The following is a 16,236-nucleotide window of genomic DNA, read 5'->3' as shown; positions in this document are numbered from 1 at the left end:
AGGCTGATAGAATTTTGTCAAGAGAATACTATGGTGATACCAAACACTCTTTTCCAACAACCCAAGAGACGGCTCTACACATGGACATCACCAGACGGTCAACACAGAAATCAGATTGACTATATGCTCTGCAGCCAAAGATGGAGAAGCTCTATACAGTCAGTAAAAACAAGACCAGGAGCTGACTGTGGATCAGACCATGAGCTTCTTGTTGCAAAGTTTAGGCTTAAATTAAAGAAAGTAGGCAAAAAAGCGCTAGGCCAGTCAGGTATGAATTAAATCATATCCCTGTTGAATATACAGTAGAGGTGACAAATAGATTTAAGGAATTAGATCTGATAGACAGAGTGCCTGAAGAACTATGGACAGAGGTTCGCAACATTGTACAACAGGTAGCAACCAAAACCATCCCAAAGAAAAAGAAATGCAAGAAAGCAAAATGGCTGTCTGAGAAAGCTTTGCAAATAGCTGAGGAAAGGAGGGAAGCGAAAGGCAAGGGAGAAAAAGAAAGATACGCCCAATTAAATGCAAAATTCCAAAGAATAGCTAGAAGAGATAAGAATGCCTTCTTAAATGAACAATGCAAAGAAATAGAAGAAAACAATAGAATAGGGAGGACCAGAGATCTTTTCAAGAAAATTGGAGATGAAAGGAATGTTTCATGCAAAAATGGGGATGATAAAGGACCAAAATGGCAGGGACCTAACAGAGGCAGAAGAGATTAAGAAGAGGTGGCAAAATTACACAGAAGAACTATACAAGAATGAGCTTAACGTCCCTGATAATCATAATGAGGTGGTCACTGACCTCGAGCCAGACATCCTAGAATGTGAAGTGAAGTGGGCCTTAGAAAAGCTGAGCAACAACAAAGCTAGTGGAGGTGACAGTATTCCAGCTGAGCTATTCAAAATCTTAAAAGATGATGCAGTAAATGTGCTACACTCAATTTGCCAGCAAATTTGGAAAACTCAACAGTGGCCACAGGATTGGAAAAGATCAGTTTACATTCCAATTCCAAAGAAAGGCAGTGCCAAAGAATGTTCAAACTATCGCACCATTGCACTCATTTCTCATGCTAGTAAAGTTATGCTTAAAATTCTACAAGCTAGACTCCAGCAGTATGTGGATCGAGAACTACCAGAAGTACAGGCAGGATTTCGAAGAGGCAGAGGAACTAGAGATCAAATTGCTAACATACGCTGGATCATGGAGAAAGCTAGAGAGTTCCAGAAAAACATCTACTTCTGCTTCATTGACTATGCTAAAGCCTTTGATTGTGTGGATCATAACAAACTGTGGCAAGTCCTTAAAGAGATGGGCATACCAGACCATCTTATTTGTCTCTTGAGAAACCTATATGCGGGCCAAGAAGCAACAGTGAGAACTGGACATGGAACCACTGACTGGTTCAAAATTGGGAAAGGAGTCCGGCAAGGCTGTATACTGTCGCCTTGCCTATTTAACTTATATGCAGAGCACATCATGAGAAATGCAGGGCTAGATGAATCAAAAGTTGGAATTAAGATTGCCGGAAGAAACATCAACAACCTAAGATATGCAGATGATACCACTCTAATGGCAGAAAGTGAAGAAGAACTAAAGAGCCTCGTGTTGCGGGTGAAGAAGGAGAGTGCAAAAGTTGGGTTGAAACTTAACATTAAGAAAACCAAGATCATGGCATCCGGCCCTCTCAATTCCTGGCAAATAGATGGGGAGGAAATGGAGGTAGTGACAGATTTTATTTTCCTGGGCTCCAAGATCACTGCAGATGGGGACTGTAGCCAAGAAATTAAAAGACGCTTGCTCCTTGGGAGGAAAGCCATGGCAAATCTAGACAGCACACTAAAAAGCAGAGACATCACCCTGTCAACAAAAGTGCGTATAGTCAAGGCTATGGTCTTCCCAGTTGCAATGTATGGCAGTGAAAGCTGGACCATAAGAAAGGCTGAGCGCCAAAGAATTGAAGCCTTTGAACTATGGTGCTGGAGAAGACTCCTGCGAGTCCCTTGGACTGCAAGGCGATCAAACCGGTCAGTCCTAGAGGAGATCAACCCTGACTGCTCTTTAGAAGGCCAGATCCTGAAGCTAAAACTCAAATACTTTGGCTACCTAATGAGAAGGAAGGACTCACTGGAGAAGAGCCTAATGCTGGGAAAGATTGAGGGCAAGAGAAGAAGGGGACGACAGAGAATGAGGTGGCTGGATGGAGTCATTGAAGCAGTAGGCGTGAGCCTAGATGGACTCCAGAAGATGGTAGAGGACAGGAAGGCCTGGAGGAACATTGTCCATAGGGTCGCGATGGGTCGGACACGACTTCGCAACTAACAACAACAACAACAAAAGTCCTCTTAGTAGTGATGTCACCAAACATACTATCTCTCTGGACTGCCTGCAAATGTTTGGGTATTAGGACATTAGCTCTAAAGGTAAAGGTAAAGGTTCCCCCGCACATGCGTGCTAGTCGTTTCCAACTCTAGGGGCTGGTGCTCATCTCCGTTTCAAAGCCGAAGAGCCAGCGTTTGTCCGAGGACGTCTCCGTGGTCATGTGGCCGGCATGACTAGACGCCAAAGGCGCACAGAACGCTGTTACCTTCCCACCGTAGTGGTCCCTATTTTTCTACTTGCATTTTTTTACGTGCTTTCGAACTGCTAGGTTGGCAGAAGCTGGGACGAGTAACAGGCGCTTACTCTGTTACGTGGCACTCGGGATTCGACCCGCCAAACTGCCGACCTTCAGATCGACAAGCTCAGCGTCCTAACCCACTGAGCCACTGCGTCCCTCTGACATTAGCTCTACTCCTTCTTTAAAAAGAGTACGGTAGTTCCAGATCTCTGCTTTCTCCCCATGTTAGCATCTAAACAAAACCACTGGAAAAGATCATCTTTCAGTTCAGCATGAGGTATTATCAGTATGCAGGTGAAGCACTACATCTAGGTCAGAGGTCCCCAGCCTTTTGGGCACCAGTGACTGGTTACGTGGAGAGAGGTTTTTCCACGGTTTTTTGTGCTGCCTTCATCCTGCACACGGCGCTTTGCTTGTTTGTGCAGACCGGTTGCTGGCATGCCGCAGCCTGGTACTGGTCCACGGACTGGGGGTTGGGGACCCCTGATCTAGGTCAAGCAAGAGATACCCTAGATGTCTTTCTACCATGCCTAAAAGATCTGAGGAAGTGGATGGGAGGAAACAAGCTAAACTGAATCCAAAAAATGAAGTTGTTGTTTGTCCAGAAACCAACTGGTTTACTGGTGACTCCAATAATAGCTCTGGATAAAATAATATTCCCCACAAAAGCAGGTGAACAATTTGGAGATTTAGGATTCTCCTACTTGATCATGTAATGTGTGTGGCTAAAGGATATTTTGTTCATACCAACATCTAAACAGTATTGTGGGAGCTGCATTGATTATGTTTTTTGATAAAATCAAACAGATGGTTATGATTATAAAGCTTTTCATAGCTTGGGTCCAAGTTCATCTTCTCTGAATCTAATTTGCCCTATCCTGTGCGTTTGATCTCAGAAGGTGAGATTCAGCTCTCCCACCTTGGAACATGAGGGGATTGATGATCTGGAAGACCTTTTCAATAATGGAACAGATTGTTCCATGAAACCCAGATGGTTCCAACACTTAATAGTTAGAAAAGGTGATAAAGACGGTACTCTCCCACCATGTGTTTGAGGCTCAAGTGCCATCACTGTGCTATTGTAGCTATTTGTGCCTTGTGCTTTTTTGTTTTATTTTAGAATTACAGAACATAAGACGTGGAAGGTTCCTCAGAGATGATCTAGTTAATTTAATTTTACTTCTAATTCTCTTTTAATGATATGTTTAATGAGTAACTTCTGGTGTTTTTAACTGAATGTTATATCATAGGTTTATATATTTTTTCTGCAATCCAGAATCTTATGAATGGGGCAGAATAAAAATTGTATAAATAAATTATTCAAAATTTGGAGACTGAATTGTACAATTGCAAAGATACACTAGTGGATTAGCAAACAAATGAACTCTAATTCTCATTCTTAATACCTTCTTGACAATTGCAATATGTGACAATTTATTTCTAGAAATGCTATGGAAGATATGAAGTAGTAATTCATCTTGCCTTCAGTAGAGATAGCATTCTTGAAGAATATTTGTTGATATTAAACAAAATCTCAAAAGATTTCCATGCTATCCAATAACTGAATATACAGTCAGGTCCAGAAATATTGGGACATAGACACAATTCTAACATCTTTGGCTCTATACACCACCACAATGGATTTGGAATGAAACAAATACAATGTGCTTTAACTGCAGTCTGTCAGCTTTAACTTGAGGGTATTTACATTCCACCAGGTGAATGGTGTAGGAATTACAACAGTTGGCATATGTGCCTCCCACTTGGTAAGGGACCAATAGTAATGGGACAGAATAATAATCATAAATCAAACTTTCCCTTTTTAATACTTGGTTGCAAATCCTTTGCAGACAATCACAACCTGAAGTCTGGAACGCATAGACATCACCAGACGCTGGGTTTCATCCCTGGTGATGCTCTGCCAGGCCTCTACTGCAACTATCTTCAGTTCCTGCTTGTTCTTGGGGCATTTTCCCTTCAGTTTTGTCTTCAGCAAGTGAAATGCATGCTCAATGGGATTCAGGTCAGGTGATTGACTTGGCCATTGCATAACATTCCACTTCTGTCCCTTCATAAACTCTTTGGTTGTTTTTGCAGTATGCTTTGGGTCATTGTCCATCTGAACTGTGAAGCACCGTCCAATGAGTTCTGTAGCATTTGGCTGAATGTGAGCAGATAATATTGCCCGAAACACGTCAGACTTCATCCTGCTGCTTTTGTCAGCAGTCACATCATCAATAAATACAAGAGAACCAGTTCCATTGGCAGCCATACATGCCCACGCCATGACACTACCACCACCATGCTTCACTGATGAGGTGGTATGCTTAGGATCATGAGCAGTTCCTTTCCTTCTCCATACTCTTCTCTTCCCATCACTCTGGTACAAGTTGATCTTGGTCTCATCTGTCCATAGCATGTTGTTCCAGAACTGTGAAGGCTTTTTTAGATGTCGTTTGGCAAACTCTAATCTGGCCTTCCTGTTTTTGAGGCTCACCAATGGTTTGCATCTTGTGGTGAACCCTCTGTATTCACTCTGGTGAAGTCTTCTCTTGATTGTTGACTTTGACACACATACACCTACCTCCTGGAGAGTGTTCTTGATCTGGCCAACTGTTGTGAAGGGTGTTTTCTTCACCAGGGAAAGAATTCTCCGGTCATCCACCAAAGTTGTTTTCCGTGGTCTCCCGGGTCTTTTGGTGTTGCTGAGCTCACTGGTGCGTTCCTTCTTTTTGAGAATGTTCTAAACAGTTGTTTTGGCTACGCCTAATGTTCTTGCTATCTCTCTGATGGGTTTGTTTTGTTTCTTCAGCCTAATGATGGCTTGCTTCACTGATAGTGACAGCTCTTTGGATCTCATCTTGAGAGTTGACAGCAACAGATTCCAAATGCAAATAGCACACTTGAAATGAACTCTGGGCCTTTTATCTGCACATTGTAATTGGGGTAATGAGGGAATATCACACACCTGGCCATGGAACAGCTGAGAAGCCAATTGTCCCATTACTATTGGTCCCTTACCAAGTGGGAGGCACATATGCCAACTGTTGTAATTCCTACACCGTTCACCTGAGTTGGATGTAAATACCCTCAAGTTAAAGCTGACAGTCTGCAGTTAAAGCACATTGTGTTTGTTTCATTCCAAATCCATTGTGGTGGTGTATAGAGCCAAAGATGTTAGAATTGTGTCGATGTCCCAATATTTCTGGACCTGACTGTACTGTATATTTTAGAGTTACATCAGCTGTGATTGTAAACCACAGAGTTACCCTGAGGTAAGATGAGCAGCCAATAAATTTTACAAATAAATAAATAAACTGTCCACTCAATACTACCAGCCTCTTTACAAGTAACAGTAGTTAATTTGACTAAACAATGAGCCAGAAAAACTACTGATGACCATAAATGGACAAGCACACTAAGGAAGCAATTAAGAACTAACCTACACTTTAAGAGGTGATCTCAGAAACATTTGATATCCCATTAACTCCAGTAGAATATTGTAATAGTACACAAGAGAATCTTGTTTTAGGTCTAATGGACTTTTGATAAACAAATAATGGTAAATTTTTACTCCAAATGGCCTATAAACAAAGCAATTCAATTCATTTCATGCTTGTTTGTTTCCAAGAGATTATTTTTGTAATAAAATAGCAACTGATAAGATACAGCTTGCTTTATTTGCAATGGAAAAAAATTTCTGTCATAATGGGGTAAAAATATTTATATCATCCAAGGGATTGGTAGAAAGAATAAAAGAATAAAAGAAATGTACGGTAATTGTTTACTGTTAGCTTCATTCAAATACTAGTTCATGACACTATAAATTAAACTAGTCATTCTATCACAGAAAGATCACCATTTGAACTGATGAAAAGATAAACCCTCCATAAAACTGACTCATTAGCAACAAGGTTTTCTACAACTCATCCTGTCACATTTCTAACTGTATCCAGAAGAAACATTAGAGAAACAAGTATTACAGTATGTCCTTTAAAAAAGTGCCAAAGAACATATCTTCCAATAAAAGATTTGAGTGTAGGTGAACTGCTCTATAAAATGAAGAAAGGATTATCCCACTTATTTGGGACTAGGGTAATTCAGTGTCATTTCAGGAAATTCAATTAAATTAGAAATGAAATATTTTAAAATCTAATCCTAACCAAGCAAACATTTACTGAATAACCTAGAGGGTTTTGCTCTGAATTTTGTTTTAGTTTCACTAAACAAATACAAGAAATTAAAAAAAAATTCTTAACAAATGAAGACAAACCAAAGATCTTATTACAAAGAATGCAGGAGTTAAAAGAATATAGGTTGCTATATGTTCAGAATTTCATCACAAATTTTTAATTGAATTTTGCAAGTTATACAAAGAGGGAATGTATGTCATATGTGCATTTTGAATTAGAAGCTTGTATTAGTGAGGGAATTGTAGAGGGGGGGAGGCAGAATGAACAGAATGAGAAGAAGTAGACTGAAATAACAAAGTTCTTAATAAAACCCAATTTGAATTCAAAACCTTAGATATCAAGAGCCTCTACTGCACCACTCAAATACTCCACAACCATGCCGCATAGACTCTGGATTAACACAGTTATATAAATTCAAAATGACCACTATCTTGGATCCTTTAATAAGAGATGTGAAAGGGGAGAAAACGATTTGTGAACCATGATGTACTATGAACCGAATACATTGCAAAATAGTCCAAAATATACCAAATTAAGAACTAAACTAATACATGGAAGGATAGAAAAGCTTTATTTAATAAAATCTACATTCAAAGGCAGTAAAAACTGTTGATATTACTTCAGGTTCAGAAATGAAATCAATTAAACAAGACTTCATATGACAACTCATAAAGTCTGAACTTCCCATCACCACTTTACTTCCCCCCCCCAAAAAATGAGCTTTCTGTAACTGTTTGATGGAGGGGAGGACAAGCCCAGAAAACACAATGTGTTTACAACAATACTGATAGTTTATTTGGTTTTTAACATTAACTTGTTTACTCCTAAAAACAAAAATATTTAAAGTTCCACAACTTGTAGCTCCATTTGTAAAAGAATGAACATCCCAACTTGTATACCAAGTATATTTTGTGAGCAAACCAAGTCTTGCATATTGTATTTTAAAATGTCACTACTGTTTCTATTTTTTCTATTCTTTGAACTCCAGTTAAGTAGCTGGAAGATTTTATTTCCATTAGCCTTTTTCTTGCAAACGTCTATGGTATACGGAAGAGCACATGGAAAAACAGTAAATAGAATAAAAGTAAAGTTCTTCAAATATAATCTTTGTAATATGAAAAAGGTAATAACTGAAGAAAAACACAAAACAGACAAACCACGGTGCTTCTCTTTAGTTCTAATAGGGTTGGTTTTAAAAAATATTTTGAATAGCCCTGGATTGAATGAAAAGTGAATATTCTCAAGGATTCATTGAATATATATGGCAGATATGAACCAGCAACAACCTTTCTTTCACCAAATCAACTTCCTAAACAATTTAGGATAGACAAGTTCATACATTCAGCTAAAAGAAAGGAAAAGTCAGTATTGCAATTGTTATAAGTGCATAATTAACTTTTTTAAAAAATAAACCTCTCTTCCAGATTTCTGCTCAGGAAGAGTTATAAAGATGGCTGGTAAATCTATAAAGGGTTGCTTACCAGTGTCCCACCCACCCCTTCCCCCCCCCAGATCGACTGATGAACTGGATGACTCTGGGATGAGTGTCTCGTGGATGTTGGAGCACTTAACACTTAAAACGATTTAATTTTACCCCAACACAGCTGCCCACATCAACAGCAATTTATATTACTACAGTCCATCAACAGTTCCAGTGATGCAAATGTGGATTTTCTTGTCACCCTTTTCAATCAATGGAATTTATCTTAAGAATGCCAAGATTGTAATCCACACTAGTATCTGTGCACATAGATCATATCGTGGTTTTTCGGATTGATTAATCCGGAAGGACGGATTTTCACTCTGTCCTCGGCACGAAAAGGGCAGGGAAGCACAACCAAACAGGTGATGGTAGCTATGGGAGAAGAAAGAGAAACAAACTACACGCATCCCGACCCACCCCAGCTTTTTTACCTTTCACTTGACTTTCGTACTCGGCTACGATCTCTTTGTCCTTTTTGAATCTGCTTGAAGTTGACATTATCCAGACGATTATTTTCGTTTTACACTGATAGAGAAGACTCCGGAGTTGGGATTACAAGATTGTCTTCCCACAGAGAAAGGGGGGATCGACGGGGTTAGGCGCGGCACTAAGCAACGCGTCCCACGCCAGAGCCTGCCGGTTTTCGAAGTAACTGGCGTAGGTCTCTCCAGCTCACCTCCACAAAAGAGGGGCTGAAGATAAGGCTTTAAACTAATCCCGGGGCGGGCACCATCTCTAGTAGTAAGGACTGGGGGGATAAAGCAGCAAAAGGCCTCCTTTCGCTCCGGAAAGCGGCTGGTCTTCTCCGAAGCTTCAATTAAGTCAGTGGAATCGTCGAGTGTTCCCTGAAAGCACCGCCTGGTTCTGGCGAGGAGGGGGATGGATCCCGGCTCGTGCTTGACTAGTCTCCGGCGCGTCCGGCGGCACTGGAAGAGCTCTCGGCAGCTGCTCTTGCTGTTGTCGCCTCCTCCCGGAGAGCGAGAGCTACGCAGGCGACCCGCTCCCAAGAGACCTGGGCGAGGCGCCGTCTAACTCAACCTCGAGCAGCCCCTCAAAGCGTCTCCCAGAGGAGCCAGCAGCCTCGCCCTCCCAACAAAGTTCTCGCTTCACCCTTTCCTTCGCCTGCTCTCACTCGCCTCGCCTCGCCTCTTCCAGCTGGTGCCGCCGCCAAGCCTTTAACTGGATCCACCGCTTTGCCGCCGCTTCCCTCAGCTGCTGGCCTGGAACAGGAAAGGAGAAAGACGAGCAGCCTATCCGAAGGCGCTCAAGCAGCAAGGAGAAAGACTTTAGCCTCCTGCCCAGCGGCATCCAAGTGCCTATCGGGTTCTTTCCCCTCCCTGCGCGGAGCGACGTCTCTAGTAGCCAACGGCAACCACGCAAGTTCCTCTGCCGCCCAATGGCAGAGAGCAGAAGGTGGGACGTAGCCAGCGAGGTTGCCGAGTGCCTCCCGGGGTGAAGAAGCGAGCGGCCTGTGTCCAGAGGCTGGCGCTGGAGGCTTTACTTAAGCTCGGGCTTTGCTAAGCGCGCTGCCGCTGAGCGGGACTCAAAAGCAGCTGCAAAGGGGGAAGGGACGGCAGTTGAGCTGCGCGGTGCCTGTCCTCTTCCCTCTCCTGGGGAGCATCTGGTGAGCGGATTGTGCTGGGGAAGAGTGCTGGGCGAAGATAAGGTTGTGGGAAAGCGCTTGGTCCCGTTTTGGAAAGTTAAATGCTGTCTGGAAGCTGGAAGACTGAGGTGGGAGGAGGAAAGAGAAGGGCGGTTGCTTAGTTTGGAAATCACGTATGCAACCTTGTCGCAAGATCGCCAGAGCATTGTTTCCTTCTGTTCGCTTGAAAACCAAGTTCATCTAGGTGCCTCCGCCATCCCTTGTCCCTTTAAGAATCCAACTAAATAGGTATTAGAGGGGAAACTATAGAGTATTATAATGATCTTACACCGAGAAAGGAATGTATAGATGTGCGCAGGCATCTATATTTATATCTTCCACGAATGCGCCTGGAAGTATAAGAAGTAACCACACCCATCTTTGTGGAAGACACGCGTGCATAGTTCAGATCCGAAGGCAAAGGAATAACAACGCCTCGAAGAAGGCCCTCGGCTTGCGAAATACAAATAGTACATTGATACTTGCAAGACTGTATGACAGAAAACTTAGATTTTTTGTTTTTCTAAACTGTTTCCAAAATTGACGATCAAAATTGATGTTTTATGGCATTTAAGCAACGTTGTGTGTGTGTATGTGTGTGTGTATATCCTATGTATAATCCATTTTTCCAAGGTGCTGTGATGACTTCCTCAACCAGTTTTACAATAACTCTGTGAAGATATGTTCAGATGTGTCTGGCATTAATGGGCTTCATGGTTGAATAAGACCTGAAACAGAATCTCCCTAATACATATGTTTCCAATTAACTACCCAACAAACATTTTGATGCTGCTGCCTGAGAAATGCAACACACCTGGACAGCTGCAGCTTGGAAAAGCCTAAAATCAAATGCAGAATAATTCAATGTTGGTTGGTGATGAGGGTTATTTCTCTCACAGAGTTGAAAATGGTTTGTTTCTTATTGTCTGTGCTATCTGTGAAGGACTGACCTGGCCTTTATATTGGGCAATTGATAGCAAGATAAGACAAAGTGTGCATGGGGGGGGGACCCTGTTTCTAGCTCTTTATCTGTAATCTCACCCTAGTTTTCAATCTGACTATTTAAACATAATCATACCTTTCTGTGACAAGGCTTATTTTATCCAACTTGGATTTTAAAAATTATTTTTTTAGAATTATACTCAGAAGTGGCTGAAGCAAGACAGGCCTTCTACCAATTAAAATTCATCCCATTAAAGCACTACATCATACACTGAGATATTATTTAAAGCAAAAAGTGGTTTTGTTGCATATGGAAATTTTAATTGAACAATCAGTTTAAGGGAATTCTATATTAAATACCAGAATAATTGTTACTTATTCCACTACAGGATCATTAGCTTGCTAGGCACAACTATAGGGCTTGTTAGGCCCTACAGGTAGCCAGAGGCTGAGATGTACACTTCAGTTGCAGCATAGTCATGGAAAACATATCTGGGATTGAAGCTAACTTTCTTCAGATAATGAAGATACAGTTTAGTAACCAAATTTTATGTGGACTCTAATATAGCTTGGCTGAATTAATTAGAATAATCATCTAAGGATTGAAGAAAGATTCTAGACATATAATGGTACAATCTTTTAAGTTGTTAAAAGGAGTTACTAAACTCATGGTCTGAAGTCAGCACTGACTAAATGACAAGCAATCATGTTTGAATCATAAAATGTAACTTAAAAAGAATTTAGATGAGAATAGAACATTGAGAATACCTCCAAGGTTATTTTTCAATGGCTGTTTTTATTTATACCGTATTTTCCAGCGTATAAGACGACCCCCCCAACTTTTGAGATGATTTTTAAGATTTTTCGTCTTATATGCCAGAAAATCAGCGAGCCCGGGAAGGCACGCCCTCCCCTCTCACTGTGGAGGAAGTAGGGCAGGCTGGCGTCTGGCGGGAGCCGGCAGGGCAGTCCTGCGCACGCGCGCGCTCCCCGGCTCCTAAGGAGTCCTCGGGGAGCCATGGCAGGCGCCTCACGCTCTTCCCTCTTGAGGCAGCATCGGCAGAGCCGTCCGGCGTCGGGCAGGAGCCGGCAGGGCAGTCCTGCACACACGCGCGCTCCCCGGCTGTTAAGGAGCACTCCTTAGCAGCCGGGGAGTGCGCGCGTGTGCAGGACTGCCCTGCTGGCTCCCGCCCGATGCCGGACGGCTCCGCCGATGCTGCTTCAAGAGGGAAGAGCGTGAGGCGCCTGCCATGGTTCCCCGAGGACTCCTTAGGAGCCGGGGAGCTCACGCGTGTGCAGGACTGCCCTGCCGGCTCCTGCCAGACGCCAGCCTGCCCTGCTTCCTCCACAGTGAGAGGGGAGGGCGTGCCTTCCTGGGCTCGCTGACTTGCAGCCAAGCCGGAGCCGAAAGGGGCTTTTCCTTCCACCCACCCTTTGGAATAGATGAAAGAGCTCCCGGGGTCTGGCATTTGCAAGGGGGAGGGGAAGGGGCTGAGAGGCTCTTGGGGGTGGGAAGGGAGAGTCACGTTGGAGGGGGGACTGGACTAAGGAGGCTTGAAGTTGCTTTGCAAGAACGGAGGCGCTCGATTGATTTATGTACTATTTTCCGGCGTATAAGACGACTGGCGTATAAGACGACCCCCCAACTTTTGAGATGATTTTCATGGGTTAAAAAGTCGTCTTATATGCCGGAAAATACGGTATATATGTGAAGGGCTCATGAAGGCAATCTTGTAAAGTATAAAGTAAAGGTAAAGGTTCCCCCACACATGCGTGCTAGTCGTTTCCAACTCTAGGGGCCAGTGCTCATCTCCATTTCAAAGCCAAAGACTCAGCGCTTCTCCGAGGACGTCTCTGTGGTCATGTGGCCGGCATGACTAGACGCCAAAGGTGCACGGAATGCTATTACCTTCCCACCATAGTGGTCCCTATTTTTTTACTTGCATTTTTACGTGCTTTCGAACTGCTAGGTTGGCAGAAGCTGGGACGAGTAACAGGCGCTCACACTGTTATGCGGCACTCAGGATTTGACCCACCAAACTGCCGGCCATCTGATTGACAAGCTCAGCGTTCTAACCCACTGAGCCACCACGTCCCCCTTGTAAAGTATAGTTTTCACTTAAATGTTTTTATGTTTTATGTCCACTTTCATTAACATGTAGTCTGTCTGAAACTTAGCTTATTCTCTTTTTTTCCTGCTAATGTGATTATCTCGTTTTAAACTAATCTCTTCACTTGCTGCTTCATCCTTTTCTATTTACACAAAGTACTCTATAAAAGTGAGGCATTTTATCAATAGGCAAAATCTAGTGGGAGTAGTTCATAACATCTCTGGTCATTAATATAAATTATCTGTTTATAGGTAAGTTGAAATAATTATACTGGGTCAGAAAGAACATGATATATGCAAATATAAGCTCTTCTATTAAAAATATTAAACTCTCTGATGAAAGAGATCTGCCTGTTCTTTATGTAGAAGAAATTTTATAAGATGGCAAGAAGGATCAGTGTAAGCTACCTTATAAAGAATATGTAATTGAGTTATTGCCAGTATTACCTACCTGGCATGGGAAATGTAGTTTTCTATGTGCTGCTAAAGGACAACTCCTGGTAGCCGATACAATTGAGAAAGACCACTTTCTCACCCCAGCATAAAAGACCTGGCACACAGCTCCTTGGGTTCAAACGGGGTTTTTTCCCTTACATCTTCAACTTTCTGCAGAAAAAACATGCATCTTACTATTAAATTGTGATTCATCTTCAGTGTTATTTTAAATAATAAATTTATTAGCAATTAAAAGTTTATGTTTTCAAGAGGAATGTCCCCATTTCAAAACATCATGGGTTGGTCTAAAGGATTTAGAGTATATGGTGTTTCAAGAGTAGCCTCATCAGACTATATGAGAAGGACATCTAATTGCTTATCCCATGTTCCTTTAATTGCAGCTACTATGTAAAATTCCTTACAAAACTTCTTTAATAACACAACCTTATGAACCAGCCTTTATCAACCCTCACCCACTGCTGAGGCCACTTAATTTTGTATTTATTTGATCCAGTATTAAAGTAGTGTTTTTCATCTTTTTTTGAAGCACAGTTTATGGTATTTCATCAGAATTTGACATGTTCCTATTGGCCATTTTTTGCTAGTGTACACATTTCTCCTCACTGATCACTGGAGACTTCTGTCTGGTGTTAAGCCCTCGATGTGCAGGATCTTTGTCTACACAGATACTGAGGTACCACTTATATGCCAGAGCAGTGCTCAGAATGAATGACACAATGGGCTGGTGGAGTGAGCAATAGAGGGAGAGATGTCAGTGGATAAAGTGATGGAGAAAATTATATCTCCCTGACTGAAAATAGAGTGAGAAAGTGAGAAAAAAAAGCAAGGAAGAAAAGTGAGAAGTTGAAGAAAAAGTTGACTGAGGAAGAAAAACTGAGCATGATGGTGAGGAACACAATGAGAGGGAGTGATAATTGGTAAATCACTCTTGAGACAGCAGCTGTGGTCTGTGTCCTGTGGAGTAAATGTCGGCTTCCTAGTAAAGCAGGAAAGGCAGAAAGCCCCCATCCATCCCATAGATCAGGTTCAGAGAACACTTCTATTTTCCCAGTCCTGTGCAACATTAGAAGGACTGAGGAATGTTTTTTTCCTGTTGGCAAGAAATCTACTAAGGACTTTCCTTAATTTGTTGCACATTAAAGCTGTCGAGACAGCACCATTTGCCAGCTTTGTTACTGAGGCAGAATAGAGATCAGCTGTTGAGACAGCAAATTATGGTGGCCTACTTTGTGTCGCCTCACTGGCTGGAGCAGAATATGTTGAACTGGCTGCCTGGATGTGCCTTTAGACTCAGCAGCTGTAAATTATAGGGATCAGCACACATTTCTCCATCATAAAAGCAGTGATTTATGTTTAAACACATGATGTCATAACTATAAATGCACAAGCATAACAAAATAGTACTAAAAGCTTTTGCATTTCAATCTTTCATTATATGTTCTCATTAGCTATTGAAACAGTTTATGAGTTAGGCTATTTTAAAAAAGACACATCCTTGAATACCTTTCCTGCAATATCAGGATACAGGGGGGAGGTACAAAAACTATCCATATGGTGTTTAGAAAACAACTTGCACCTGAACATCGGCAAGACAAAAGAGATGGTGCTAGACTTCCAGAGGAAAAGAGAGGAACCTGCCGCACTTTACATCGGGGGGGGGGCTGTGTGGAGAGAGTTTCCTCCTTTAAATTCCTGGGAGTCTACCTCTGTGAAGATCTTACCTGGAAAGTTAATACAACCCAGGTGGCCAGAAAGGCCCAACAGAGGCTCCACTTCCTCAGGGTCTTGCGGAAGAACAGGGTAGAACAACAGCTAATGACCTTCTTTTACCGGTCTACTATAGAGAGCATCCTCTCGCACTGTATTGTGGTTTGGTATGCTGGCCTGACAGCCGTGGATAGGGAAGTATTACAGAGGGTAGTGAGCACAGCACAAGACATTGTGGGCTGTCCCCTGACACCAGTGGATGACATCGCCAGGGCTCGCTGGCTTGGAAGAGTGAGAAAAATTCTCAGGGATGACTCACACCCTGGTCGGTATCTCTTTACTGTCAAGTTTACTTGACATTTACTCTCCTACCATCGGGTAGAAGATACAGGAGTATAGCCAGCCGTATCAACAGGCTGAAGAACAGCTTTTATCCATGGGATGTCAGGTTCTTGAACGGGAAATAATTTTATAATTTTATGTATGATTGACTTGCAAGGCCAGTGTGTTGTGCAATTAGCTCACATGGTGTAACAAGATGGTGGGTTTGTTGTCAGTGTGAGTTGGGGGGGGCACGAAAGGAGGCTCAGCCAATCTCAATGTATACATGGTTGTACTTTGACAATAAAAGTTCATTCATTTATCACTGAGACTGACTAAGCTCACATAATGAAACCCATTAGCTTCCTTAAGTGAGAAAATTGGAACTTATTCTTAAGGGAGCCGTCTGCAGAAACAATAGAAGAAATTCTAATTATTAAGTTCTTTTATTGGGATTTATTTATTATTATTAGGATTTCCAAGATTATCATCATTATGAAGAAGGTACATGTACAATGTTAGCAGAATTAACAAGCATGTATGCTGTGTGTGTAAACAGAACACAGATTTATTTAAAATTATACTTTAATATGAAGATTTTTCTTTAAATAGTAATGTTTCTATTCAATTTTTATACTAAAATAAAATAATAAAACATAATATATTTCTTAGTTTGGGAGTCAGTAACTGATAATTCATGAACATCCAATTAATTTCAGTGGATCATATGATCAGGGTTGGATACAACCCACTCAGTTG

At 41.9% G+C, this 16,236-nt stretch overlaps 1 protein-coding gene across 1 annotated transcript in view; it reads right to left on the bottom strand.

Annotated features, from left to right (window-relative positions):
- Positions 1–9,470, bottom strand: part of SRGAP1 (SLIT-ROBO Rho GTPase activating protein 1) — a 165,647-nt gene extending 156,177 nt beyond the window's left edge. The window contains exon 1 of the mRNA XM_083365575.1: positions 8,731–9,470. Coding sequence (XP_083221701.1) covers positions 8,731–8,797 — 67 coding nt within the window. The 5' untranslated portion in view covers positions 8,798–9,470. The remainder of the gene's footprint in view (positions 1–8,730) is intronic.
- Positions 9,471–16,236: the final 6,766 nt, after the last annotated feature.

The sequence above is a fragment of the Vipera ursinii genome, assembly GCF_947247035.1.
Source record: "Vipera ursinii genome assembly, chromosome: 6".
NCBI classification, from domain to species: Eukaryota; Metazoa; Chordata; class Lepidosauria; order Squamata; family Viperidae; genus Vipera; species Vipera ursinii.
The sequence above is the reverse complement of the archived record's forward strand: the minus strand, read 5'-3'. Positions and strand labels throughout refer to the sequence as shown.